The sequence below is a fragment of the Mobula birostris genome, chromosome 1, assembly GCF_030028105.1.
Source record: "Mobula birostris isolate sMobBir1 chromosome 1, sMobBir1.hap1, whole genome shotgun sequence".
Lineage (NCBI taxonomy): Eukaryota > Metazoa > Chordata > Chondrichthyes > Myliobatiformes > Myliobatidae > Mobula > Mobula birostris.
The window spans coordinates 217,710,388-217,736,866 of NC_092370.1; the positions used below are offsets into that span (position 1 = coordinate 217,710,388).

General features: G+C 41.9%; 1 protein-coding gene and 1 long non-coding RNA gene across 3 annotated transcripts in view; one reads left to right on the forward strand and one right to left on the reverse strand.

Moving 5' to 3' along the window:
- The window catches only part of LOC140204725 (uncharacterized), a 61,694-nt gene extending 44,172 nt beyond the window's left edge, over positions 1 to 17,522 (reverse strand). Inside the window, exons 1-2 of the long non-coding RNA XR_011887694.1 lie at positions 17,353 to 17,522; positions 9,930 to 9,999 (exon numbers count right to left, since the gene is read on the reverse strand). This is a non-coding gene — a long non-coding RNA (uncharacterized lncRNA). The remainder of the gene's footprint in view (positions 1 to 9,929; positions 10,000 to 17,352) is intronic.
- prkcha (protein kinase C, eta, a) overlaps positions 1 to 26,479 on the forward strand; it is a 250,281-nt gene that overhangs the window by 181,994 nt on the left and 41,808 nt on the right. For both annotated transcript variants that reach the window (XM_072271430.1, XM_072271440.1), the window contains exon 10: positions 1,468 to 1,622. In XM_072271430.1, coding sequence (XP_072127531.1) covers positions 1,468 to 1,622 — 155 coding nt within the window. The remainder of the gene's footprint in view (positions 1 to 1,467; positions 1,623 to 26,479) is intronic.

Here is a 26,479-nt window from a genome sequence, read left to right on the forward strand (position 1 = left end):
TATTGAAACAGCACCCACAACACTTTTGGGCATTGTATGCTAGATTATTCCATGCCCTTATTTTGCTCACTCGTTGTAAACTTTAACTGCTTGGCACACTTGGTTGCCAGGTTCTTTGGAAGGTTGATAACTGTAACTACAGTATATATAAATGGTGCTTGTGCATGTCTTTTACAGCCTTAGGAAGTCCCAAAGTAGTTCATGTTTAATAAAGGAAAGTTTGAAAAGTAATTACTCTTGCAATGTAGCATAGCAACTAATGAGACCACAGTAAACTTTCACAAGCATTAGTCAAAGAGTAACTAAATAGTCACTTATACTGGTATTTGCTGATGGATAAATATTGATCAGAACATAAAGAATAAATCCCCTGTTCATCTTCAAAATAAGGGTCACAGAGTTAGAGAGTGTGAAAGGAGACCACTCGGCCGATGTCTGAGCTGAACTTCATGCTAGTTTTAGTAATCCCATCGGCCTGCACATGGTGTACATCCTTCCTTCCCCTGTCTGTCCATGTTTCTCTGAAAAGTTACAATTGTATCAAGCATATATTTATGCTATATCCTACAGTAATCCTAATTCATTCCTCCTACTCTCCCATCATCCCTCTCTGAATTCTACTACTCACCTACACACTGAGCACAATTTTCAGTGACCAATTAAGACACCAACACGCACATCTTTGGGACGTCAGAGGAAACCAGAGGCACCTGAAGGAACCCCATGCCATCACAGTGCGAATGTACTAAGTCCACACAAACAACATGGGAGGTCAAAATTGGGCCTGGGCCATTGAAACTGTGAGGCAGCAGCTCTATTTGGATAACATCAATGTATTATCCAAAAAAAAGCAGCAAAATAATATTTAAACTTCCCCTCTCCCATCACTCACATAAGAGTTCAGTAGTATCTCAGTTTAGTATCTTGTCCAGGAGCTGGTTCTTTTGATTATGGAGCATTTCCTCAATTCCATTAAGATCATAGAGTATAGAAATAGAAATAGGCCATTTTGCCTATCAAGTCTGCTCTATCATTTTATTGTGGCTGAATTTTTTTCAATCCCATTCACTTGCTTTCTCTCTATAACTCTTAACTCCCCTTATCTTTCAATCACAGCCTTAAATGCACCCTACAACTTGTTCTGCACAGCTCTCTGTGGCAACAAATTCCACAGATTTAGGACATGCTGTCTGAAGAAATTGATGCTTATCTCAGTTTTAAATAGCCATCCCTTTATTCTGAGTCAGTGCCCTTGGATCCTAGAATGTTCCACTAATTGAAACACTCCCTCCATGTCCACTGTATATAGTCTTTTTCATATCCTGTAGATTTAAATCAGGTTCCCTCTCAGTGGAGTGACTGCCTGGATTTATGTATCATAGCTTGCAGAAATGAGGCTTGACACTTCTGTGTCCACCACTGGGCCACCATCAACACATTTTGAGATTTTTTTGTTACTTCTTGCAGGACCGGCTTTTCTTTGTGATGGAGTATGTAAATGGAGGAGATTTAATGTTCCAGATTCAACAAGTGCGGAAATTCGATGAACCCCGGGCTCAGTTCTACGCTGCAGAAATCACTTCAGCACTTATTTTTCTGCACAGTAAGAAAGTTATATACAGGTAAGGCTGAAATTTATGGTACTATCATTAGAAGATGAGTGAGATGATTTGCAAGATTTTATTGGAAGCATCAAGGTTTACATTGGCGATGGAGGTAATCTCTTTTGTATCAGTAATCTTCTAAAAGTATATGAACGACTGCTTTCTCTTTGAAGAAAGTCTGGCAACACTTCATCGCCCTTTTAAAAACATTTGTGTAAAGTGTAGAAGAGATTGATTACTAAAACCAGACTTTCATTTCCCTTATTCACTGAACTTTAATTTTTTTCCATTTCACATATGGTAATTAATATTCGAGATTCTAAGTAACAAGTTGTTCTTGCAGTTGTGTACCACCCTGCTTGACATTGCCTGCTCCAATCTAGTTTTAAAAGTGCCCCTGAGTAGACTGAAGCCAAATGCTGATTCGCTATAAGATGAGCCTGACAGGAATTGGCTTGGACCTTCTTTCAGTCAGGGACATGCAGGTTTAGTTTCTGGTGAACCGGACAGGAGTCGTGCACTAACGCAGCCTAGACAGGCCAAGCGGCTCTCCCCTGAATTGTAAGAGTTCTGGCTGTAAACTGGTGGGAAATATCAGAGGCTGGTTAAAAATATGAAATAAGTTGCTAGATGTTTGTGTTTTAGAAAATCAGTTCTATAGTCATGATTTACTTAAAGAGGAAGGTCTTTGGAGGCAGCTGGAACTCGTCCTGAAAATGACAACAATGAGAAAACCACACGCACCACCATCACCTGGTTACTACCTTGGAAACACTTGTACATCCTTGCTATGACTGCTAATGTATAAATACTTGCATTGGAAATGATAAGTGCTTTCAGTAGATAGATCTGTCTGATGTTCAAAATGCTCAAACAAATTACATAACAATTGGAATATCGTGAATGTCCTTCTTTATGAATGTGGCTCAATAGCTAATAGCTAAAGGATTGCCTGTTCTGGTGGAAATATTTAATGTTACTAATGTTCTCTCTTTGCTGTGTTCTGTTTCACTCCAGTGGGATTTATCTGTAAATAGTGTTCTATTTTCAGTAATGGTAACAAACTAACTGACTTTCAACACAGTACGCAAAGAGATGCATTCTCTAAACATAACGATCACAGATAGTACCCAGAGGCTTCCTGTAAATTTGTCAGGCATTGAAACCACCGGAAACATATGTCCTCAGAGTCTATCAATAAATGCACCGGATGCTGAGCAGTCCTATAAAAGTGCTGGAGACAAAGAAGCCAAATACCACCAGAGAGCAAGGTGGTTGCAAAGGGTGCTGGCTAGTTCCAGACAGCAGAGGTCTGACTGCTTGAGAAGCATCTTTATCAACTAATGCATTTGCTACCTTCTGCTGCTGATTCTGACTTCAATAAAACTATGAGCAATAATTTGATCTAAAATTGATGATGCGCAAACACAAGAAAATCAAATGACTTTGCTTGGTGACACCATTGTAATATCTATGGAGGAAAAGCAACGTTTCTCAAAGAACTTTCACTGACATAGTGCAACACAGGGAAAATGGTGGAGGAGCTCAGCCAGTCGGACAGCATCAGTGGAGAGGAATAAACAGTCAGCGTTTCAGGCAGAGCCGCTTCACCAGGACTGGAAAGGAAGGGGGAAGAGGCCAGAATGAGGAGATGGGGGGGAGGGAAAGGGATACAAACTAGCTGGGAATAGGTGAGAGCAGGTGAGGAGGAGGGTGGGGGGGGAGTGAGAGTTAACGAGAGGAGCTGGAAGAGGGGCTGGAAAAGAATCTGACAGGAGGGGACGGTAGCTACAGAGTTGGGAAACCGGAGAAGGGTGATGGGCAGTCACGAGGACAGGACAGGATAAAAGAAGAGATAAGAGATCCACCAGAACGGGGGAGAAAATGGAGGGGGGGGAGGAAACAACACATGTTTATTTCCCTCCATGGATGCTGCCTGATCTGCAGAGTTCTGCCAGTGTTTTGTGTGTGTTGCACAAGATTTTCAGCATCTGTAGAATCCCTTGTGTCTTTGATACAGTGTTCTGTAAATTGATATCAGTATCAGTTGTCATAATTGATTAAATTCTGCCCAATCTGTGTAAAGTTATCTGATATCATCATGCAGTGTCACCTTTGTCCATCTGCACTTGTTTGGGGTAGGGAGGGTTGTTAGGACACAGTCCCAACAAGAGAGGAGAAAAATAGATGTTATGCACATAAAATTAATCAAAACAAGCAGCACTCTCAAACAAAATTTGATGTGTTATGACCAGAAATTGATATTTGTGTTATTAAAAGTTCAGCATACGTTGACAGGAGTAGACAGAACTAAATGCCTGAGGCAAAAAGCTGCAAACACTGGAAATCTGACACAAAGCTAACTAGCAGATTAGACAGTGTCGGTGGAGTTAGGAACAGAGTTAGCACCTCAGGTCAGTGATCTTCACCAGAAGTGGCAAAGTGAGAATTCATGTGTTAGAATGGATCAGTTCCGAAATAAACAGGAAAAGGCTGGTTACTTAAAGCCATTAAGATCAAGCTTGAGCCAGAATTGAATATTGAATACTGGTCAATTCTGAGATTATTTTATGCAGCCATAACATAACCTCACATCTTTTTTATCCCGCATCGTACAGTTCCAACTTGATCTTTTATATTTCTTTCTTTCTCACTCTCTCTCACCCCCTCCCTCCATCCCTCCCTCCCTCCCTCCACTCAGACACCCTCTGTTTATCACAATCCTCCTGTGCAACTTGCAACTCTCTTGTTTTCTCACTTTGGGTGACACATGTTGAATTGTGACGTGGATGATTGTTGAGCTCCAGAGGAAATGGTGGGTGGAAGGGAAATGATGTAAATGAAACAATAATGCAGACTTCTTGTTACATCTGTAGAAATGCAATAAAATGTTGTCTTCCCGTCCAAGAAACAATCTTTCTAACCACTGTAAGTGTACAGGAATAGCCTAAACGTAATTATTTCTTGGCTCTCTCCTACTTTCTGGAAATGTGGCTGCTTTCCAAATCAGCTCTGACATTGGGCAAACCTTGCTGGAGCATGTTCTAATTTGTGACTAAAAATTCATGTTTCTGAGAAAGGTTTTATGTAAAGCATCCATTTGCCCCAGGAGAGCAATATTTTATCAAGTGCACTTTGTGGTGAAATTTTTAACCACCTCAAATGTTCGTCATCACAATTGTTGAATTTGGATTTTTAGGCAAACAGACTCTGTATTTGCATGCAAAGGAAAGATGATTTTAAAATTACACAATTATTGTTGTTGTGAGAATTAGTTCATTAGTTGATGTACCACTTTTATCAAGTGAATGGTTTCTGTCACAGGCTCCCTGACTGCAGTCATTCTCTGTTAAGAACTAATAAAACTTTTAGTCTTTATTTTTTATGACTTTCTGAATGCTTCAGTCAGAGTGCATACTTCGGAATAATTCCAATTTCCATGCAGAGATAAGCTGTTTCCTCTGAGAAGGATTTCCGTCTGCACTACATTGACAACTGCATTGATGCTGCTTCATGCACCCATCCCTGAGCTTGTCAATTTCATAAGCTTTGCCTCCTACTTCCACCTTGCTCTTAAATTCACTTGGTCCATTTTTAACACCTCTGTCCCCTTTCTCGAACTCTCTCCATCTCCAGAGACAAACTGTCTACCGATACCTTTTATAAACCTACCAATTCCCATGATTATCCTGACTATAACTCTTCCCACACCATCTTCTGTAAAAATGCTATTCCCTTTTCTGAGTTTCTGTGCCTCAGCCACATGTGTATCCAAGATAAGGCTTTCTTTTCTAGGACATCAGAGAAGTCCTCCTTCTTCAAAGAATGGAGTTTCCCCTTCTTCCACTTTGGTAACTGCCCTCACTCATATCTCTTCCATTTTCTGGACATCTGCCCTCACCCCATCTTCCTGCCACCTTAAAAGGGATATAGTTCCTCTTTTCCTCCCCAGTTTGAGTATTTCAGAAACTACTGATCTCCTAGGATTTTCATGCACAGCAAACTCTAGAGTTTACAGAGAATGGTGTGAAAAACAAAAAACATCCTGTGAGCAACACACATCAAAGTTGCTGGTGAACGCAGCAGGCCAGGCAGCATTTGTAGGAAGAGGTGCAGTCGACGTTTCAGGCCGAGACCCTTCGTCAGGACACAAGGTACCAATAAAGTGGCCACTGTAGTGGTAGTTAATAATGTTATTCCTATGCTAATCAGTCAGCCACTCCCACATGGGAGTAGCTCACATACTGTACAAGCAGGACTATCTATAAAGTTCAGTTTAGTATCCTGCATTCTGGCATCCTGGTGTGCTCTGCACTATCCCTCAATCACGAACGGTGATTCCACTCACTGCCAAAAGAAATTCCTCCTCATTTCTGTTCCAAAAGGATGCTCCCCTATTCTGAGGCTGCGTTCTCTGGTCTTAGACTCTGCCACCAAAGGGAACATTCTCTCCACACCCTCTCTATCAAGACCTTTCACCATTTAATAGGTTTCAATGAGGCCACACCTCATTCTTCCGAATTCTAGTGAATACAGGCCCAGAGCCTTCAAATGCTGTTCATATGATAAGCCATTCAATCCTGGAATCATTTTCGTGAATCTCCTTTGAACTGTCTCCAGTTTCAGCACATTCTCTCTAAGTTAAGGGGCCCAAAACTGCTCACAATATTCCAAATGGGGCCCCAACAGTGCTTTATAAAGTTTCAACATTACATTCTTGCTTTTATGCTCTAGTCCTCTTGAAATGAATGCTAACATTGCATTTGCCTTCCTTACTACAGACTCAACCTGCAAATTAAACTTTAGGGAACCCTGCACAAGGACTTCCAAGTCTCTTTGCACCTCAGTTTTCGTATTTTCTCTCCATTTAGAAAACCATCAACCCTTTCATTTCTTCTACCAAAATGTATAACCGTACACTTCCTGACACTGTATTCCATCTGCCATTTCTTTGCCTATTCTCCTTACCTAAGTCCTTCTGTAGCCTCTGTGCTTCCTCAAACTACCTGCCCCTCCAGCTCTCTTCATATTATCTGCAAACGTTGCAACAAAGCCATCAATTCCATCATCCAAATCATTGACATATAATGTGATAAGAATCAGTCCCAACACAGAACTCTGTGGAACCCCACTAGTCACAGGCAGCCACCTCAGAAAAGGCTCCCTTTGTTCCCACTCTTTGCCTCCTGTCAATCAGCCACTGGTTTATCCATGCTAGAATCTTTCCTGTAATACCATGGGCTCGTAGCTTGTTAAGCAGCCTCATGTGTGCAACGTTGTCAAAGGCCTTCTGAAAATCCAAGTACACAATGTCAAGTGATTCTCCTTTGTCTATCCTGATTGTTATTTCCAACAGATTTGTCGGGCAAGATTTTCCCTTGAGGAAACCATGCTGACTACGGCCTATTTTATCATGTGCCTCCAAGTACCCGGAGAGCTCATCCTTAATAATCGACTCCAACATCTTCCCAACCACAGAGGTCAGACTAACTGGCCTATAGTTTTCTTTTTTAGCCTCTCTCCCTTCTTGAAGAGCAGAGTGACATTTGCAATTTTCTGGTCTTCCGGAGCCATTCCAGAATTTAGTGATTCTTGAAAGATCATTACAAGTGCCTCCATGATCTCTTCAGCCACCTCTTTCAGAACTCTGGAGAGTACACCATCTGGTGCAGGTGACTTACCTACCTTCAGACCTTTCAGTTACTCAAGACCCTTCTCACTAGTTATGGTAACTTCACATATTGCATGATCCCTGACTCCTGGAACTTCCACCATACTGCTAGTGTCTTTCACAGTGACTAGAACTGACGGAAGCTCAGAAAAGAAGTGCAAAACAGTGCAGGTCAAATTCAAAGAATATTTCGCAGAAAACAAATACCACAGAAAGGGGTGACAGTAGAGCTCAGCTCAAACAAAACAGACAAGTGAAACAAAGAGCAGGTAAAATGTCCAAATGCAGGAGATGCGACAAGTCTCCATTCCACGTCAAAGAGCTCTGACCAGCAAAAGAAGTGAAATGCCAGCACTGCAGTAGAGTTGGTCTTTATAAAAGCTTGTGTCCCTCGAAAACAGTTCTTCAGGAGGTCAAAGAAGACCATGATTCAGACGAAGAGAGAGCTTTCCTTGAGGCTCTGGATTCAAATGGGCAAGGCAGCATACTATGTTTCAGCTGCAAAAAGAGGCAGTGATGTTCAAAATGGACACGGAGGCAGATATCACAGCCATCCCCAAATATCTGTTCACAAAACTGGTGAAGAAACCAAACATTATGCTAAACCCAACAAAGAAAGTACTCATGGTGCCAGGGAAACATAAACTCAGTGTGAAAGGAATGTTTACTTCTATCGGGAAAATGAGAAACAGTTAAAAGAGTGTTCAGAATCTCTTCTCACCACTCTAGGGCAAAATGCCATTGAGAAGCTGAACTTCATTGCAAAGTTGGATTCTCTAAATAATTTTCAGTGGCAGGAGAAGTACCTGGAGTTGTTCAAAGGCTGCAGGGTACTGAAAGAAGAGAACCTTATCCAACTGAGGGCAGAAGTGATGCCCTACTCTTTGACCACATAGAGACATATACCAGTCCCATTGGTAAACAAAGTCAAAGCTGAACCTGAGAGAATGGAGGGACTTGACATCATAACTAGAGTGAATGGACCTACTGTCTGGTGTGTGGGCATTGTTCCTGTTCCCAAGCCAGATGGCACAGTGAGGATCTGTGTTGATCTACAAAATTGAATAATGCAGTGAGGCAGGAGAAGTTTATTCTGCTCTCGTTAGAGCACATATTGGGTATGCTGGATGGAGCAAAGTTCTTCACCAGACGAGATGCAAACTCAGGGTTCTGGCAGATCTGTTTAGCTCCTGAGTCACAGAAGCTCAGAAACTTTATTACACCATATGGACGCATTGCCTTCAAGAGACTCCCTTTTGGCATCTCATCAGCCACTGAACTTCTTCAGATGTGGATGAACCAGATTTTGGAGGGACTGGAAGGAGTAGTCAGCCTCATGGATGGTATACTCAATTTCAGAGGCTCAATTGAGGAACATGACAAAAGAGTGGAAGCTGCCTTGGAGAAACTGTAACAGGCCGGAATCATCCTCAACAAAAAGAGATGCAAATTTGCAAAGTTGGAGGTGAAGTTCTTAGGCCACCAACTGTACTCAGAGGAAGTGCAAACTGATTCAGACAAACTGGCAGGAGTTCGGAACATGGAACTGTCTATGAATGTATCAGAGATCTGCTGTTTTCTTGGCATGGTAAACCAGCTGGGAAAGTTTATTTCAGATTTGGCAGAGAAAACAAAGCTACTATGTGACCTCCTCTCTCAGGGAAACATTTGGATCTGGGATGCACCATGGGAGAAGCCATTCTCATCACTTAAAGCTGAGCTTATCTCTCCGCCGATATTGGTGTTCTTTGATCTGAACAAAGCATTCAAAATCTCAGCAGATGCTTTTCCCTTTGGCCTGGGGGAGTGCTCATGCAATACTGCAGTGGTATATGGAAACCAGAGGCACATGCATCAAGAGCACTGACTCCTAATGAACAGCATTACACCCGAATCATAAAGGAGACACTGGCTTTCATGTGGACAGCTGCTACTTGATAGGCACTAAGTACCTACTTGAAACTTGTCATTCTCTTTAGCTCAAGCACTTGGATGACTTACCTCCACATCTGCAAAGATTCAGAATGAGGGTTATGCGATACTGTCATGACATTGAACATGTCCCTGGCATATCTTTCACAACACCAGACATTCTGTCAAGGAGGCTATTTATAAGTAAGTGGAGAGAAGCTGACTCTGTTCTCATGGACAATGCCAACATCTACTTTGCTCAGGTACGTGAAAGCTTTCCTGCATCACAGAGTAAACTGGGCCAAATTCATGCTGAGTTGAAAAAGGACCAAATCTGCAGCAAGGTCATGCAATACTGTAAGCACGGATGGCCAGTCATTCCAACAGGAGGCCTTGAACTCAGACCTTACTAGCTTGAAAGAGATAAACTTCCATTCTTGATGGTTTGCTGCTAAAAGGCTCCAGACATTATTCCTGCTTCTATGCACACCAAAATCATCAGTCAAATCCACCAAGGACATCAAGGCATTAAAAAATGTCGCCTAAGAGCAAGGCAATCTGTGTGGTGGCCTGGTCTAAGCACACGGCTGGGAGATTATGTACAACAATGTGAAGCATGCAGAAAACTGCACAATAATCATGCTGAACCACAGAATTCCCAAATGTTCCATGGCAAATTGCAGGCTCAGACATTTTTGAGCTGAAAAGAGACAAATATCTTTTCCCTGTGGATTTCTACTCACAGAATGTTGAGGTGTCCAAGATGTCCTCTACATCTTCAGCAGCACAGCACCAGAAAGCTGTATTCACTCGCTGTGGAATACCAGAGACACTTACGTCAGACAAAGGTCCACAAATCAGCTGCTCAGAATTCAACGCCTTTGCCAGGGACTGTGCATTCAAACACCAGACAAGCACTCCATGGTAGCCGTAGGCAAATAGCGAAGCAGAAAGAGCAGTGAAAACTGTTAAGTTTCCTACTGGAGGCAAAAGATCCTTACAAAACACTGCTAGCCTATCACTCCCCACCTCTTGTAAATGGCTGCAGTCCATCAGCACTGTCAATGGGCCAGAGACTGAGAACAAGCCTGCCCAATCTTCCTTCCCTTCTCCAAGTTCTCTTATTGGACTTAGACAAAGTGAGAAATTTTGAGACAACACAGCGTGAGAAAACGAAGAGCGTGCATGATCTCAGACACAGAGCAAAGTCTTTGTCGCTGCTCAGGAGTGGGGAAGCTGTTTGGGTTTCAGACCAAAATCACCAAAGGAACAGTAGTCCAGCGGCATGCACCATGATTGTTTGTGATCAGAACATCACAAAGTGAAATCAGGCAGAACAGGTATTCTGTCATGCACCTTCAAAATTCATGAGGGGTAGAGAAACAAATAGAGTGGCCTGATCCTCCTGACAAGGACCACTTACCTGAGGTGGATGCACCTGTTCAACAGTCTTTATCCACTCCAACACTCCCAATAACCCACACCAGCTCGGGCCGTTTATCTGTCCCACCACAGTGATATACTTCATAGTCTAAAAGCTCAGGGCAAGTGACTAAAGAGGAAGAATAATCCTCTAACTTTGCCTCTGACATGAGTGTTCCTGCAGTCTACCATTAGATTTAGTGTTTTTTAAAAAGAGTCCTAATGTTGAAAACATTCCACAAAATGAGATTGTTCCTTAAAAAAAAGGAATTGGTGAAAGAAACGGAGGAAAACAAAGAGACCATAAAAACAAAGAGAGAGACACTTATAATGTTGGCAATTCTTTTTTGTGGTTATGTAAGGAACATAAGTTATGTGCTAAGGGTAGAATGGATTGAATTGCTCAATTTCAGTGACTATAATTTCAAAGCAGTTCTAGAGGCAAGAAGTACATACATTTTCTCTTTTTTTCCCAAAAGGGGGAGATGTAGTGGTAGTTAACAGTGTTACCCCCTCTGCCACTCAGCTAGCCACTCCCACGTGGGAGGAGTTCACACACTGTACAAGCAGAGTTGTCAATAAAGTTCAGTTGAGTATCCTGCATGTTGGATCCTGGTGTGATGTGCACTGTCCCTCAATAACAAACACAGCACCCATTCAGTGTATTACCCACTGTTTGTTAAGACATTTTAAAGAGGCACATGAATGTGCAGAGTACGGGGAATGTGGACATTGTGAAGACAGAAGGGATTAGTTTAATTATGCGTTGTTACTTGTTTAATTAGGCAAACAAAGTTACTTTGAACTTTGAAAAACATTGTGGTCTAAAGAGCCTGTGTCTGTGTTGCAGTGAGAGATAAATATAGAATTATAGGCCAGTTATTCTGACTTCAGGAGTGAAGAAAATGTTAAAGATATTATCAAGGAAGTGACATCAAGGTACTTAGGAACGAGTTACAGGAACGGGCAGAATAAGCATGGATTTACTTAATGTGTGGTACATCTGTTAGAGTTGTCTTAGGTTGTGACAAATAGAATAGATAAGGTTAAACTAGTTAACAAGGAGTATTTGGATTACCAAAAAGTCTTTATAATGTGCCATACAAGATTGTTAACCAAAATTTTGAGAAAATATAATGCCATGGATTGAGACCTAATTGACTGATAGAAAGCAAATGGGTAATTTTCAGGTTTGGAGATTATGCCTTTGGTTGCCAAAGTGATGGGTGTTTAGGCCTCAGCTGTTCATATTGGATAGAGGGATAATGTATAAAATATCCAAATTTGTGTATGATTGTGAGGAGAATGCTAAGAGTTTTTGTGAGATTTATGCGGATTACATGAACAGTCAGGCAGACGGCAAATGTAATCCAATGTGAAAAATATGAGGTAATCTGCTCTAGTACAAAATATTAGAAATCCAAAATATTTTTTCGATTTTGAGAGAGGGAATATTGTTGCTGCACCGATGGGAATGGGAGTATTTGTACACAACTCACTGGAACATGGAGGTGTAAGAAGTAATTAGGAAAGCAAACAAAATGTTGTCCTTGCAAGATGACCTTTTCAAGAAGGGAGGGAGGCAGGAGAAAGGAAGTTATAGGCCAGTTGGTCTGACCACAGTGGTTGGGAAGATGTTGGAGTTGATTGTTAAGGATTTTGTTTCTGGTTACTTGGAGGCACATAATGAAATTAGGCCATAGTCAGCATGATTTCCTGACGAATATGTTGGAATTCTTTGAAGAAATAGCAAGTAGGATAGACAAAGGAGAGTCCGTGGATGTTTTGTACTTCGATTTTCAGAAGACCTTTGACAAAGTGTCGCACATGAGGCTGCTTAGCAAGTGAAGATCCCATAGTATTACAGGAAAGATATGAGCATGGATAGAGCATTGGCTAATTGGCAGGAGGCAAAAAGTGGGAATAAAGGGAGCCTTTTCTAGTTGTCTGCCGGTGACTCGTAGTGTTCCACAGGGGTCTATGTTGGGACCAATTCTTTTTATGTCATATGTTAATAATTTGAATGATGGAATTGATGGCTTTGTGGCCATGTTGGCAGACAACATGCAGATAGGTGGAGGGGCAGATGATTTTGAAGTAGGAGGGAGGCTGCAGAAGGATTAAGAGAGAGCAGGAGAATTGGCAAAGAAGTGGCAGATGGAATACAGGTTTGAGAAGTGTACAGTCATGCACATTGCTAGAAGAAATAAAAGTGTAGACTGTTTTCTAAATGGAGAGAAAACTCAAATTTCCAATGTACAAAGGGACATAGGAGTCCTTGAGCAGTATTCCTTAAAGGTTAATTTGCAGGTTGAGTCTGTGGTGAGGAAGGCAAATGCAATGTTAGCACTAATTTCTAGGGAACTAGAATATAAAAGCAAGGATGTAATTTTGAGGCTTTATAAAACACTGGTACAGCCTCAGTTGGAGTATTGTGAGCAGTTTTCAGCCCCTTATTGAAGAAAGGATGTGCTGACATTGGAGAAGGTTCAGACAAGGTTCACGAGAATGATTCCAGGAATTAAAGGGTTACTACATGAGGACCAATTGATGGCTCTGGGCCTGTACTCACTGGAATTCAGAAGAATGATGTGGGGGGGGGGGTGATCTCATTGAAACCTATCAAATGTTGAAAGGCCTCAAAAGAGTGGTTGTTTCTTATGGTGGGGAAGTCTAGGACCAGAGGGCACAGCCTCAGAATATGGCATCCATTTAGAACAGAAATGAGGAGGAATTTCTTTAGCTTGAGAATGGTGGATCTGTGGAATTTGTTGTCTCAGGCAGCTGTGGAAGCCAAGTCATGGCTTATTTAAGGCAGAAGTTGATAGATTCTTGATTAGTCAGGGCATGAAGGGATATGGGAAGAAGGCAGGAGATTGGGGCTGAGAGGGAAATGGATCATTCATGATGAAATGGAAGAGCAGATTCGATGGGCCAAATGGCCTAATTCTGCTCCTATATCTTATGGCCTTATGGTTTTTAAATAATAAAAATATCTTAGAAGATCACACCTCAAATTTTGTGTATAGGTCTGATCTATTTACCTAAGAATAGATATGTTTGAAACACAAGGAGTGCATAATTCACCATATTGAATTAAGGAACACAAGATTCTGCACAAAAATCTTGAGCCACACACACAAAATGCCAGAGGAGTTCAGTAGGTCAGGCAGCATCTTTAGTTACAAGCTGCCTGACCTGCCGAGTTCCTCATGCATTTTGTGTGATTTGTGGAATGGCGAGTTTATAATAGGAGGATAGGAGGAGAGATTAAGCAGATTGGGTCCATAATCTTCTGAGTGTAGAAGGTGAGAGCTAGTAGAGTAGATGTAGAGTTGACATTTCTCCTGGTTGGGGTGTCACGAACCAGGGATCACAATCTCAGAGTAAGGGATTAACCATTCAGGACTGAAATAAGAAAATACTTCTTCATCCAGAGGTAGGCTTAGAATTTTCTCTCTCAAGAAGCCTCTGGTGTCTCAGTTACTGAGCATAATGTGAACAAAGATTAATTAATTTTTAGATGATAAATAAATGAAGGGATGAAGGTTCGTGTAGGAAAGGGGCAGAATAGTCCTTCTTTCCACCTCCTATATCCATATCCGTACATTTTTGTTTGTTCAGCAATTTTCATCATCTGTTTAGTTAGTGATTCAATCGAATGTCTAATTCACAGATTCTGACAAAACGCATGAGACATTTTGGTTTGTGAGAGTTTAGACAATGAACTCTTTGACAATGGTAATTATTTCGACAGAGCATGGTATTTTCCCAAATCCTGTCTACATTCCCGAACTTCCTGATGCAGGAATCCAAAGGATAAACTATCAGAAATTCCTCCATTCGTGTCAAGATTCGCCTGAGATCAATTTTAGAGCACGATAAAATATTGAATAGGCTCATCCTAGCTGTAGCCTACCTGCATCATATTCATGAATTTCAGAATCAGAATCAGGTTTATTATCACCAGCATGTGACGTGAAATTTGTTAACTGAGCAGCAGTTCAAAGCATTACTGTCAGTACCTCTAGTTGAACTTTGACTTTTTGTGTGTTTTCTCCCTAACTGTCAGTCTGTGGTTTTGTATTGCCATGTGGTGTTGTTTGTTTTCCTGCCCCATGTGCTCCTGTCCCCGCTCCTGCTCTACTCCAGCCCCTGTAATACTGAGTACTCCACCTCTCACCTGTTTCTCATTATTACCTGTATTGCTGCCACTTCTGTCTCATTGTGCTCCACCTATCATCTGCCTCTCTGTTTATCGCTCAGTGTATTTTAGTCCTGTGTTTTCACCTGTTTGTTGCCAGATTGTGCCAGTGAATTTGCCTGAGCCTTTCCAGTATTTGTATCTGTACTCTGTCTGTCTGAATATTGACTCTGCCTGTTTCCCAATTCTGGATTTTGGATTGCTCTGGATGTTTTGATCTCTGTCTGAACTTTGACGCTGACTTTGTTTGCACCTCAGGATTTGTTACTCAATTAATATCACTGTGCACAGTACTGGGTCTACGATTGGATCGCTGTTCCAGTGCCCTGACAAATACATAATATAGAAGAAAAAAATATAAAATCATAATAAATAAATTACAGTATACATATATTGAATAGATTAAAATTGTGTGAAAAACAGAAACACCATATATTAAAAAAAGTGAGGTAGTGTCCAAATGTTCAGTGTCCATTTAGGAATCTGATGGCAGAGGGGAAGATGCTGTTCCTAAAGCACTAACTGAGTTTTAACTGCATGCCACGATAGAGGTATAGTGATCGGGTTGGTATAAATTGTTACTTATTTTCCAGTGCTTTCCTTCAGATGATAAAATGTCTCAGAATCCAAAAATGAAATGGGGAAGTTTCCCTAAATCCTCTTGGAATAAAGGCTCACACACATCCACGTCCCCATCCCCCCACCCCACCTTCATTCTTCACCTTTGGCTCATCCCTCCCACGGTTATTCTTTATCACAGCACCATGCAACTGACTTGGATGATGTTTATGAGACATAGTTGCTATGTTCAGAAAGTGCTCAGGTGTGGAACCAGAGTAACCAACACGTTTGATCACTGTTACACTTACATTAAGAACGCTTACCGTGCCGTCCCATAACCGCAGTTTGGCAAATTTGATCACCTGGCTGTGCTTCAGAGATATAGACAGAGATGATGACCACAGCATCAGCGATGAGGGCATTGAGGATTTGATCAAGACAGGTAGTGGAGCATTTGCAGGACTGCTTTCAATCAGTGAACTGGACAGTATTCAGGGACTCACCTATGGATCTGAATGGATATGCCATGGTGGCCGTAGGTTTTGTCAGGAGCAGTGTGAGTGAGTGTGTGCCGTCGAGTTGGAGGTTCTCACTTACTTTAAAAGGACATCAATCAAATACACGCTTTAAAGAGAGCAGGTTGAGCTGCCGTGGTGGCTGTTGCCTGGTAACATGAATATCTACTCTAATAGATTGGTCATGGCTAGAATTAACTCCTGGCTGAGCAAGGGGCTGAGCTCTCTGCAATTTGCCTACTGCCACAACAGGTCTATAATGGATGCAATTTCACTGGCTTTCCATTCAGCTTTGGGAACAGCAGCATCTACATCATGCTGCTGTTTATTGATCACAGCTGAACAGTACTGTCAGTGCCAATGAACAAACTTTAAAACCTAGGCCTTTGTACCTCTGTGTGCAATTGGATCCTTAACTTCCTCATCATGGGATGACAGTTCAGATCAGTAATAATGTTTCCTCCTCACTGGTGACTTCACTGTCCTCAATGCTCTGCTTTCACTGCAGTCATGTCTATTGACCAGGCGCAAATCAAATGGCACCTATACGTTCATTGGTGACATCGGTGTTGCTGGCAGAATCTCTAATGGCAACAAGGAGGTGTACAGGAGTGAGGTAGATCAGCTGGCTGAGTGATGTCACAACAGCAGCCTCACATTCAACGTCAACAAGACCATGGAAGTGATTGTGGATCTCAGAAAGGAGAAGTCAGGAGAAACATATAAGCCTTCATTGAGAGGTCAGTGGTGGAAAGGCTGAGCAGCTTCAAGTTCTTGGCCATCAGTATCTCAGAGGATCTACCTTAGGCCCAATGCATTGATGCACTCATAAAGCAGGCACACCAGTGGCTTACTTATTTGAAAAGATTTGGTATGTGACCAAAGAGTCTACAGATATACAGTGGAGAACATTCTGACGAGCTGCATCACAGCCTGGCGTGAAGGCTCCATTGCACGGGATCGCAAGAAACTGTAGAGGATTTTGCATTCAGCCAACTCCATCACAGACACAACCCTCCCCACTATCAAGGACCGATTGAAGAGACAGTGCTTCAAGAAGTCAGCAACCATCATGAAGGAACATCACCAACCAGGTACATATACCCTCTTCTTGTTACTACCATTGGGAGGAGAGACAGGAGCCTGAAGGCTCACACTGGCTGCTTTAGAAACTGCTTCCTCTTCCCCACCCCCGCGACGACCATCAGGATTCTGAACAGACCATTACACAACCTCATTTTTTCTCTTTTGCACTGTTCATTTATTCCGGTGACTTATAGTAGCAATTGTTATGTCCTGCACTGTACTGCTGCCACAAAACAACAAATTTTGTGACATATGGCAGTGGTAATAAACTTGATTCTGATTCCGATTCTCTGTCGAATCTGTATGACAAAGTACCACACCATACGGTCATGCATTACACAGCAAAACGAGACTGTACCATCTGTTTGAAAGAATTACCAGTTAGTCTTGCTTGCCTGCTCATGTGGCCTCCTTTCCAAACGATGATTAACATTGTCGGAGAGAGCATTCCAGTTTGAAACAGCTCATTTATCCATGGCTTCTTTAGATGGTTGGTTTTAATCTGTGTCTTAAGAACAGGAGTAAGCTAATTGACAATCAAAACTATTCCACCATTCATTGAGAACATGACTTCTCTGTGACCTTACCAGCAGTTTTCCCTGTCTCTTGTCAAATGCCTCGCACATTTACTCACTAGGGTTATATTTAGATTATTCACTTGCTGGTGATAAATCTGACTAGTCATGATATTGAATGCTCAAATGAGTGTTGTTAAGTAGCAGCTCTTCAGTGTATGACAATTATAAATTAATGCTGTTACTTTCCATTACTACTGATTTTAAATATGCTAGCCGTGGGCTATGCACAAACCAGGTTCACTGTTTGATGCACAAGGTTACTATGGAGAAAGAATTCCTCAGGATGTAAGTGCTTTATTTTGTCACGGAATGGATGGCACTTTTCTCGTTTTACCTTTGGTCATTCTCATACAAGACTTCTTTATCATGACAAGAGCAAGTTTTTCAAACTATTGTTTAAACATCTCTGTGAACTATTTTGCAAGTTTCTTCACTCTTCCTGTTCAATTGAGAGGCCAGCGTTTTCCATTATAACCCTCCGCCTCACCTTGACATCTGTTTGGTGCTCGAGTTCATTGGGGCTGATGTTGGAATTGGTCATCTGGCCTCTGATTTTCCAGTCCATTTAAATGAATGGATGTTGTGTTGACTGTGAAGAAAGTTGGAGGGGTAGGTTAGTAGGAAATAATCAATTCCTGATGCACAGTGGAAATCTTTGACCCTTGCCTGCATCTATCTGTGTATCCAGAGAAATCCCCACAGGCTGTGTATAGAAAACATACTTTTTTTCTTGCAGAAGAGTCTGTGTGTGGTGGTGGGGGGGTGGGGGGTGGAGAGTTACTATTCATAGTATCACCCATTCAAGACATAGATTGGGTAATTTTATTTTCTGCTCAGGATCGTACATTATTAGAACTCTTCTTCAAAGGCTCATGGAAGCAGAAAATTTGAACAATTTTAAGGCAAAGATGATGGAACCTTAATATGCAAGCATATGGAAAACTAGAAAGAGCAGGCAGGAATGTGAACTGAGGTTAGAGTCAGATCAGCTACCATTTTATTGAAAAATAAAATGGCAATAGTGGCCTTCCGCTCCTCAATCATATATTTGCAATTTTCATCCTAAGTCTCCATGATGAACTCATCCCTTTGTCTTCTTTTTTCTTTACCCTTTGATGATGAGTGTTAAGGAATTGCTATTAATTCTCACAGTCTGATACCAGGAATGCATAGAAATCAAGAAAGTTCAATCCTGTTTTTGTTCCTGTTTCTTGAAGGTGAATTAAGATATAGAATGGAGTTCAGTTAATACTGCCATGAATTAGTCATAGTCATACATTATAGATCCCGAGGGAAATTGGTTTTCGTTACAGTTGCACCATAAATAATAAATATTAATAGTAATATTACTATTAGTAAATAGTAAATAGTAATAGTCATTGAAACAATAAATAGTAATAGAATAGTAATAGAAAATAGTTGTTGTTGTTGTTGTCGTTGTTCGTCCATCGTGCGTCGATGAGGACCTCGACACCATTATTGATGGTGTTGAGACTAGCGCATGATTTGGGTTTAAGTGAGGGAGAGTTGCGCAGCGTCATCCTCACTCTCTCTTCCCAATTCCCATCTGAATCCAGTGGCAAGACAGAGTCGAGATGGCTGGAGATGGGACTAGGCGTAGTGGATGTCCAGGACGTCTTCTGTGTCTTGTCCTGCTGTACACGTTCCACGACGCTTGCAGAGACCGCCTTCTTGACCGTTGGATCTTCCATTGGTCTCGTCCGCTCAATCCGCCGGAGTCTGTCTTCACATGCTGGGATAGATAACTCCCTATCTCACCGAGGGTTTGAGAACCGTCAGCTACCCTCACCTGGATTAGCCGGCTTGTCGAAGCCGTTGCCTGGGGTGTATGGGGTGTCAGGGAGGGGTAGCACCTCTGGTGGGGTAACATGTCGCGTCCTTTTCAAGGCGGTAGTCCACCTTTGGTCCCCACCTGGCACTCAGCTGTCACCTGTGGCTCCCCGTAGCTGTTTGCATGTGACAGCGGCCAGAATATAGTAATAAATAGTTAAATAGTAATATGTAAATTATGCCAGTAAATTATGAAATAAGTCCAGGACCAGCCTATTGGCTCAGGGTATCTGACCCTCCAAGGGAGGAGTTGTAAAGTTTGATGCCCACAGGCAGGAATGACTTCCTATGAAGCTCTGTGCTGCATCTATATTAAATTATATTAATCTACATTAGATTATATTTCTTTGAGGCTTTTGGGTTGAACTTTGTCAGGGCCTGTCTGATTATTGGTTCAATTCCAATTTTGTATAATAAGCTGCTGTTTTATTCTGACATATCAAAGACAATCAAAGAATGTTAGCATTGAATTTCAAGAGGACTAGGATATAAGAGCAAGGATGTGATGTTGAGGCTTTACAAGGTATTGGTCACCCTATTGTGAGCAGTTTTCGGCCCCTCATCTAAGTTAAGATGTGGTTAGCATTGGAGAAGGTCCAGAGGAGGTTCATGAGAATGATTCCAGGAATGAAAGGATTGTTATCTGAGGAGTTTTTGATAGTTCTGGGCCTTTATTCGCTGGAGTTTAAAAGAATGAGGGAGGATTTCATTGAAATCTATTGAATATTGAAAGGCCGAGACGCGGTGGAAGTGTTCAGGATGTTTCCTATAGTGGGGGAGTCCAGGACCAGAGGGCACAGCCTCAGAATAGAGGGATGTCCATTTAGAACAAAGAGGAGGGGGTGTTTCTTTAGCCAGAGGGTGGTGAAACTGTGGGGTTCATTGTCCCAGCTGGCTGTGGAGACCAGGTCATTAAGTATATTTAAACCGAAGGTTGATAGGTTCTTGATTAATCTGGGCACCACAGGTTACAGGGAGAAGGCAGTAGATTGGAATTGAGAGGGGTAATAAATCAGCCATGATAGAATGGTGGAGCATACTCAATGGGGCAAGTGGCCATTCTGCTCCAATGTCTTATTGTCTTACTTGATTGTCCTGGCACTGATTTAACAAATCTATTCAGATGTTGCCTGTTATAATATTGAAAGAAGCTTTGCTGTGTGTAGTAAAGACATAGACAAGGAATTTGAATTGGAATTGGGTTATTATTATCACATGTACCAAGGTACAGTGAAAAGCACGTCTCAAATGCTGTTCGTACAGATACACAGCTTGCAAAATAACTGGGACATTCTGTTGAATGAAGAAGAATCGAAGATCAGATGCTTTGACCTGAAAACTGTCACAAATGGATGGTGAATATTATTCCATTTGGAAGTATTCTTTCTTCTCCTTGCCTGGGAAGGATCACGATTCAGTTGAAAGGTTGACCGATTCTAAATTTCTCCCTACATTTTTGGCCCAAGGTCTGAGAAAGAAAGAAAAGCTTGTCTCTATACCATGAAATTATGAGAGCATAGTTATGGTGGGAGGTCTTCTCCCCAGGGTTGGGGAGACGAAAACTAGAGGGGATAGATTTAAGGTGAGACGGAAAGGTTTGAAAGTGACCTGAGGCAACTTTTCCATGCGGAGGGTGGTCAATATGTGGAATGGCTTGCCAGAGGCAGTTACAAGAGTATCAGTTAAGAAGCACTTCGATAAGTATATGGAGGGGTGAGACTTAGAGAGATATGGGCTGAATACAGGAGTCTTGGATTAGCTGGGCAGGTATCGTGGTTGGCATGGACTGGTTGGATCGAGGAGCCTGTGTCCATGCTGTGTTACTCTGTGACTCTGACTTTTTGAGATCAATTCATTATATAATTCATTGAGGTAGTACAAAGTAAAATAATAGCAAAATGCAGAATAAGTTGTAACAGCTGCAGAGAAAGTGCTGTGCAGGTAGACAATAAGATGCAAGATCATAATGAGATAGACTCTGTTGTCAAGTGTCCATTTTATCTTAACAGGGAACCACCTAATAGCCTTACAACAGTGGGGTAGAAGTTGTCCTTGAATTGGGTGGTACGTGCCTTCAGGTCTTTGTATCTTCTGCCCAGTGGGAGAAGGGAGAAGAGAGAATGGCCATGCTGGTGGTCCATGGTGTCTTTGATCATCCTGGCTGCTTTACTTGGACAGAGTTCCGTAGAGAGGAGCTGTGTCCACAGCTCTCGGCAGTTTCTTGCAGTCTGGGGCAAAGTTGTCATGCCATGCACCCAGATAGGTTGCTCTCCATGGCGCATAAACTAACTTGGTAAGGTTTGATGGGGACATGCCAAATGTATCGAACTTCCCGAGAAAGAGGCATTCTACACGTTGGCCAAGGTTTCCACGTGGTTGGACCAAGACGAGGTATTGGTAATGTTCACTGCTAGAAACCTGAAGCCCTTCTACTTCAGCACCTTTGAGGTAAACAAGAGTACATGAGTCACTGCCCTTCCTAGGGTCAACGACCAGCTCTTTCATTATTACTGTGCATTAGGTGACACTGGCAGAGGTCTTCTTGAGGAAGCCACTTGTCCAGGAGTAGTGGAACAGCAGTTAGTGCTGCTACTGCACAGTTCCAACAATCAGTTACGATGTTGGCACAGACAACTGCAGACTGAGGAATCTGGAGCAGAAAGCAAACTGCTAGAGGAACTCAGCAAGTCAGGCAACATCTGTGGAGATAAAAGGGTGGCTGAGGTGTCGGGTCGAGACCCTGCAGCAGGATTGAGAGTGTAGAGGGAGATAGTACAAAGAGGTGAGAGGGAGCAGGGGGCAGGAGCTGACAAATAATAGATGGGACCAGGTGAGGAATGGGGTAATAGGCAGATGGAGTCAGGTAGGGAGAGGCAAAGACAAAGGCTGAGAGATGATAAATGGAGATAACAGGGGGGTAGAATCTGCAATCTGGTAAGTAAGGAAGATGATAAATGGCAAAGAATAGGAGAGCATTGGAACAACAGAGAGGGAGGTATTCGCAAAACTCCTGTCAAAGAGCTGAGGAAAATGGGCATACTTTGAAGAGGTTTTCACAAAGGAGCAATAAAGTGGAGACACAAGTGCTTGGTGAGACTGTATGGAGATTGAGCGTTCCTTCTGTGATCATATGGATTTCCCTACATGCTCCTGTTAGCTTCCTCATCCCAAATCTTGTTTGCTTCCATATACCAAAGATGCGCTGGTCAGTAGCTTGGCTAATTTCTGCAAATTACCCCAGTGTCAGTTGGGTGACAGAAGAGTTGATGAACATCTGAGAATATATTATTGGGAAGTATAGAATGCTATTGATGGGAACATTCTGAGAGATGGCATAGACTCAATGGGCTGAAGGGCTTCTTTCTGCAATCTAAGAAAATATAAAATATAAGTACTCTTTATTAGTGGAATTCAGAAGAATGAGGGGTGACCTCATTGAAACCTATTGAATACCAACAACAAACTGTTCCAGCTGCTACCATCCGGGAAACGGTACTGCAGCATAAAAGCCAGGATCAACAGACTCCGGGACAACTTCTTCCACCAGGTCATCGGACTGATTAATTCATGCTGATACAATTGTATTTCTATGTTATATTGACTATTCTGTTGTACATACTATTTATTATAAATTACTATAAATTGCACATTTAGATGGAGAAGTAACGTAATATGGTTATATGGTAAAGACTTTTACTCCTCGTGTATATGAAGGATGTAAGTAATAAAATCAATTCAATTCAATTCTAATATTGAAAGTCAAACAAGCGAAAATCTACAGATGCTGGAAATCCAAGCAACACACACAAAATGCTGGAGGAATTCAGCAGGTCAGGCAGCATCTGTGGAAAAGAGTAAACAGTTGATGTCTGGGGCCAAGACCCTTCATCAGGACTACTTGATAGAGTGATGTGGAGAGGATGTTTCCTATGGTGGGGAGTCTAAGACCAGAGGACACAGCCTCAGAATTGAGGGATGTCCTTTTAGAATAGAAATGAGGAAGAATTTCTTCAGCCAGAGAGTGATGAATCAGTGAAATTCGTTGCCACAGGCGGCTGTGGAGGCCAAGTCATTGAGTATATTTAAGGTTGAGGTTGATAGATTCTTGATTAGTCAGGGCATGAGAGGATTTGGGGAGAAGACAGGAGAATGAGGCTGAGAGGGAAAATGAATCAGCCATGATGTAATGGCAGAGCAGACTTAATAGGTCAATTGGCCTAATTCTGCTCCTGCATCCTATGGTCTTATGGTCCTATTACACTTTTGTTGAAACAACTGAGTATATCTTATTGAAGCAAATGAAATCCGTGTCTCTAAATTTGGTGTTTTTATTTTAGAAATTTGAATTCTCTGGTCTCAAGCTTACCCTTGGTGAAGTTGGACAGCTCTTAGGTAGCAGTAATCTTCTTTTCGGTGTGAAGGTTGACATGGTAATAATGTGATTTGTAAGTTACAGAATGCATAGTTAAGCCCATTTGATCCAAGCCAGAGTAGGCTGGAGTACTGTATCAGAAGCAGCTTGGATGACTAACCGCAGAGGGAATTAGGTCACTCTGTCATGTGTCAGGCCTTGCAGCTGCTGTCATCTAAAATAAATGCTCCGATATGACAGTTAAGGGGGAAGATATCAAATCACCAACAATGGTCAGTGGTCTCAATAGATAAAGCTATACCCATCACAAAGAAAAGTGTTTCAACTGAAGGAGGGACTCAGCTGAAAGGGCGCTATGACACAGTGGTGGTTGGCATGACGCTCTTAAATCTCGGAGAGTTGCACACCTTCATCATCCTTATCCAAAGTTTGAACACGTCCATTATTAACTGTTACCTACAGTTCAATCAAAGAAACTTTTTTTCTTCTTTTGGGAATGAGGAGGTTTTGTCAACGAGTCCATGGGTTAAAGCAAGTGGACGGTTCCTAAACCAGTGACATTGCGATGAGTAGGTCCTTGCTCAACTTCATCATCCATATCCAATCTATCCAAAAGTACTTCATCTCCTTCACACCACAAAGTTGTTTTTCCTTGAATTCCTCACAATGAGGCATAATAGAAGTCTAAATAGAGGAAAAGTCCATCGTTACAGAAAGTCCCAGCTTTTAGGCTCCTCAGAAAAGCATTATCCAAATTGGCTCATATGCCGAAAGAGTAGAGCATAAATTGAATCTAAGTTGTCTCAGTCTAATCATTGTATTCATTCAGCCACACCCTTGAATGTCCAAAGTAATGCTGCAACCATCTTATTCAATACATTTGGTTGCTTCGTTCATAGTTGACATTTAGTTCTATTCAAAATTTTCCCAAAGATTCCAGTGAAGCATTAAATAGAATTTTTTAATAAGAACATTTCAAAGTTTGCAGAATTTATTGTTCTTGTTCATCCAAACATAGCACTTTGTGGAGTAAGCATTTTCAACCATAGCAAAGATCATGGGATAATGGCTTACTCAGTATTAATCTCAAGCCAAATGTTTTGAAAGGATGGCAGCCTAGTAACTCAATCACATAAGACATGTTTTAAAGTGTTTATTTGAATTGATTTTGAGTAGAATGTTGATTTTGAAGTGTGACCTGTACCTTAAAGCACTCAGAGCACATAATGTCCCATGAAGATGATGTACCTCACTGCTCAGAGTGTACAGATTGTGTCAATCTCCAATTAGTAGGTCCTATAAAGCTGAATAACAGGTACACATTCTAGAAGAGTAGATCCAAGCAGCAGAGCCATGTGCCACGTTGACACCTGAAAGGGGCTGTCAGATTTTTCCAGATTTTGGCGTCATGGTTACTCACTTCCCAGGGAAAAGCCCACTGATGGAAATTACATGTTGGGTCCGTGATTCAAGTTCCTGCTTTCCACTGAGCCACCAATGTGAACAGGAACAGCTGAAGGCAAGGGCAACTTCATAAAGTTCATAGAGTTATAGAGTGTGGAAAGAAGGCTCCTTGGCCCTACTGGTCCTTCCCAACTAGGGTGCCCCATCCAGGCTAGTTCCATTTGCCAGTATTTGGCTCATGCCCTTCTAAACTTTTCCTATCTGAGTACCTATACAACTCTCGTTTAAAAGTTGTTATTGTACCTATCTTAACCATTTCCTCAGGCAGCTCAAAATAGTTGCCCCTCAATTTCCTTTTAAATCTTTCCCCTCTCACCTTAAGCTTATGCCCTCTAATGCTTGATTCACTAGTTCTTCACTCTATCTGAGCCCTTTGCGATTTTACACACCTCCATAAGATCAAGAGGAACTTGCTAGAGGAAATTTCAGGTAGAGGTAAAAAAAAGGTTCTGGTTATATCTTAAGTGGTCTAGAAGCTAACTTCCCACCTCCAGTTGTCCAAGCTGAAATGCATCCAGTGACCCCTCCTGCACTTGCATTCAGGCCTGCATGATCCTCTCTTTGGGGATGAAAGTACTGTGGAGGCATTCTGACAGGCTGCATCACTGTCTGGTATGGAGGGGCTACTGCACAGGACCGAAAGTAGCTGCAGTAGGTTGTAAATCTAGTCAGCTCCATCTTCTCTCTCTGGTAGATTATGTATTGCATTGAACTGCTGCTGCTAAGTTAACAAATTTCATGTCACATCTCGGTGATAATAAACCTGATTCTGATTCTGATTCTGATCTATTAGCTAAATTATTCCAGGCAACAGCTAATATATACAAAACATCGCCAGCAACCAACAGATTTATGTGGGATTTCAAAGATGGTGTTTATTCAAGTGAGGTGAGATTACATCCTTGAAAAGGCACCATCTCAACCCAGATCAACACAAAGTATCCCACTGCCCTGTCAAATCCTTAAGGCACACCATGGTCCAATATTGCTGTGATGCCTGCAGCATGTGGCCATGTCACAACTGGATAGTATTCGCTTGTGAAAACTTCCTTCCCACTACATTGACCATTGCCACCTAGAGAGGCAGTGGACTGATGCTTGCAGACTTTGACACATGCAAATTGGCAGGTAGGCCATATAACCATCATATGGAATATACCAAACCTCCCTGTGGGCTCCCACTTACACTGTGTCCCTATAATAGCAGTAAATCCTTGTACCTCAAGCCCTCCATTTTTCT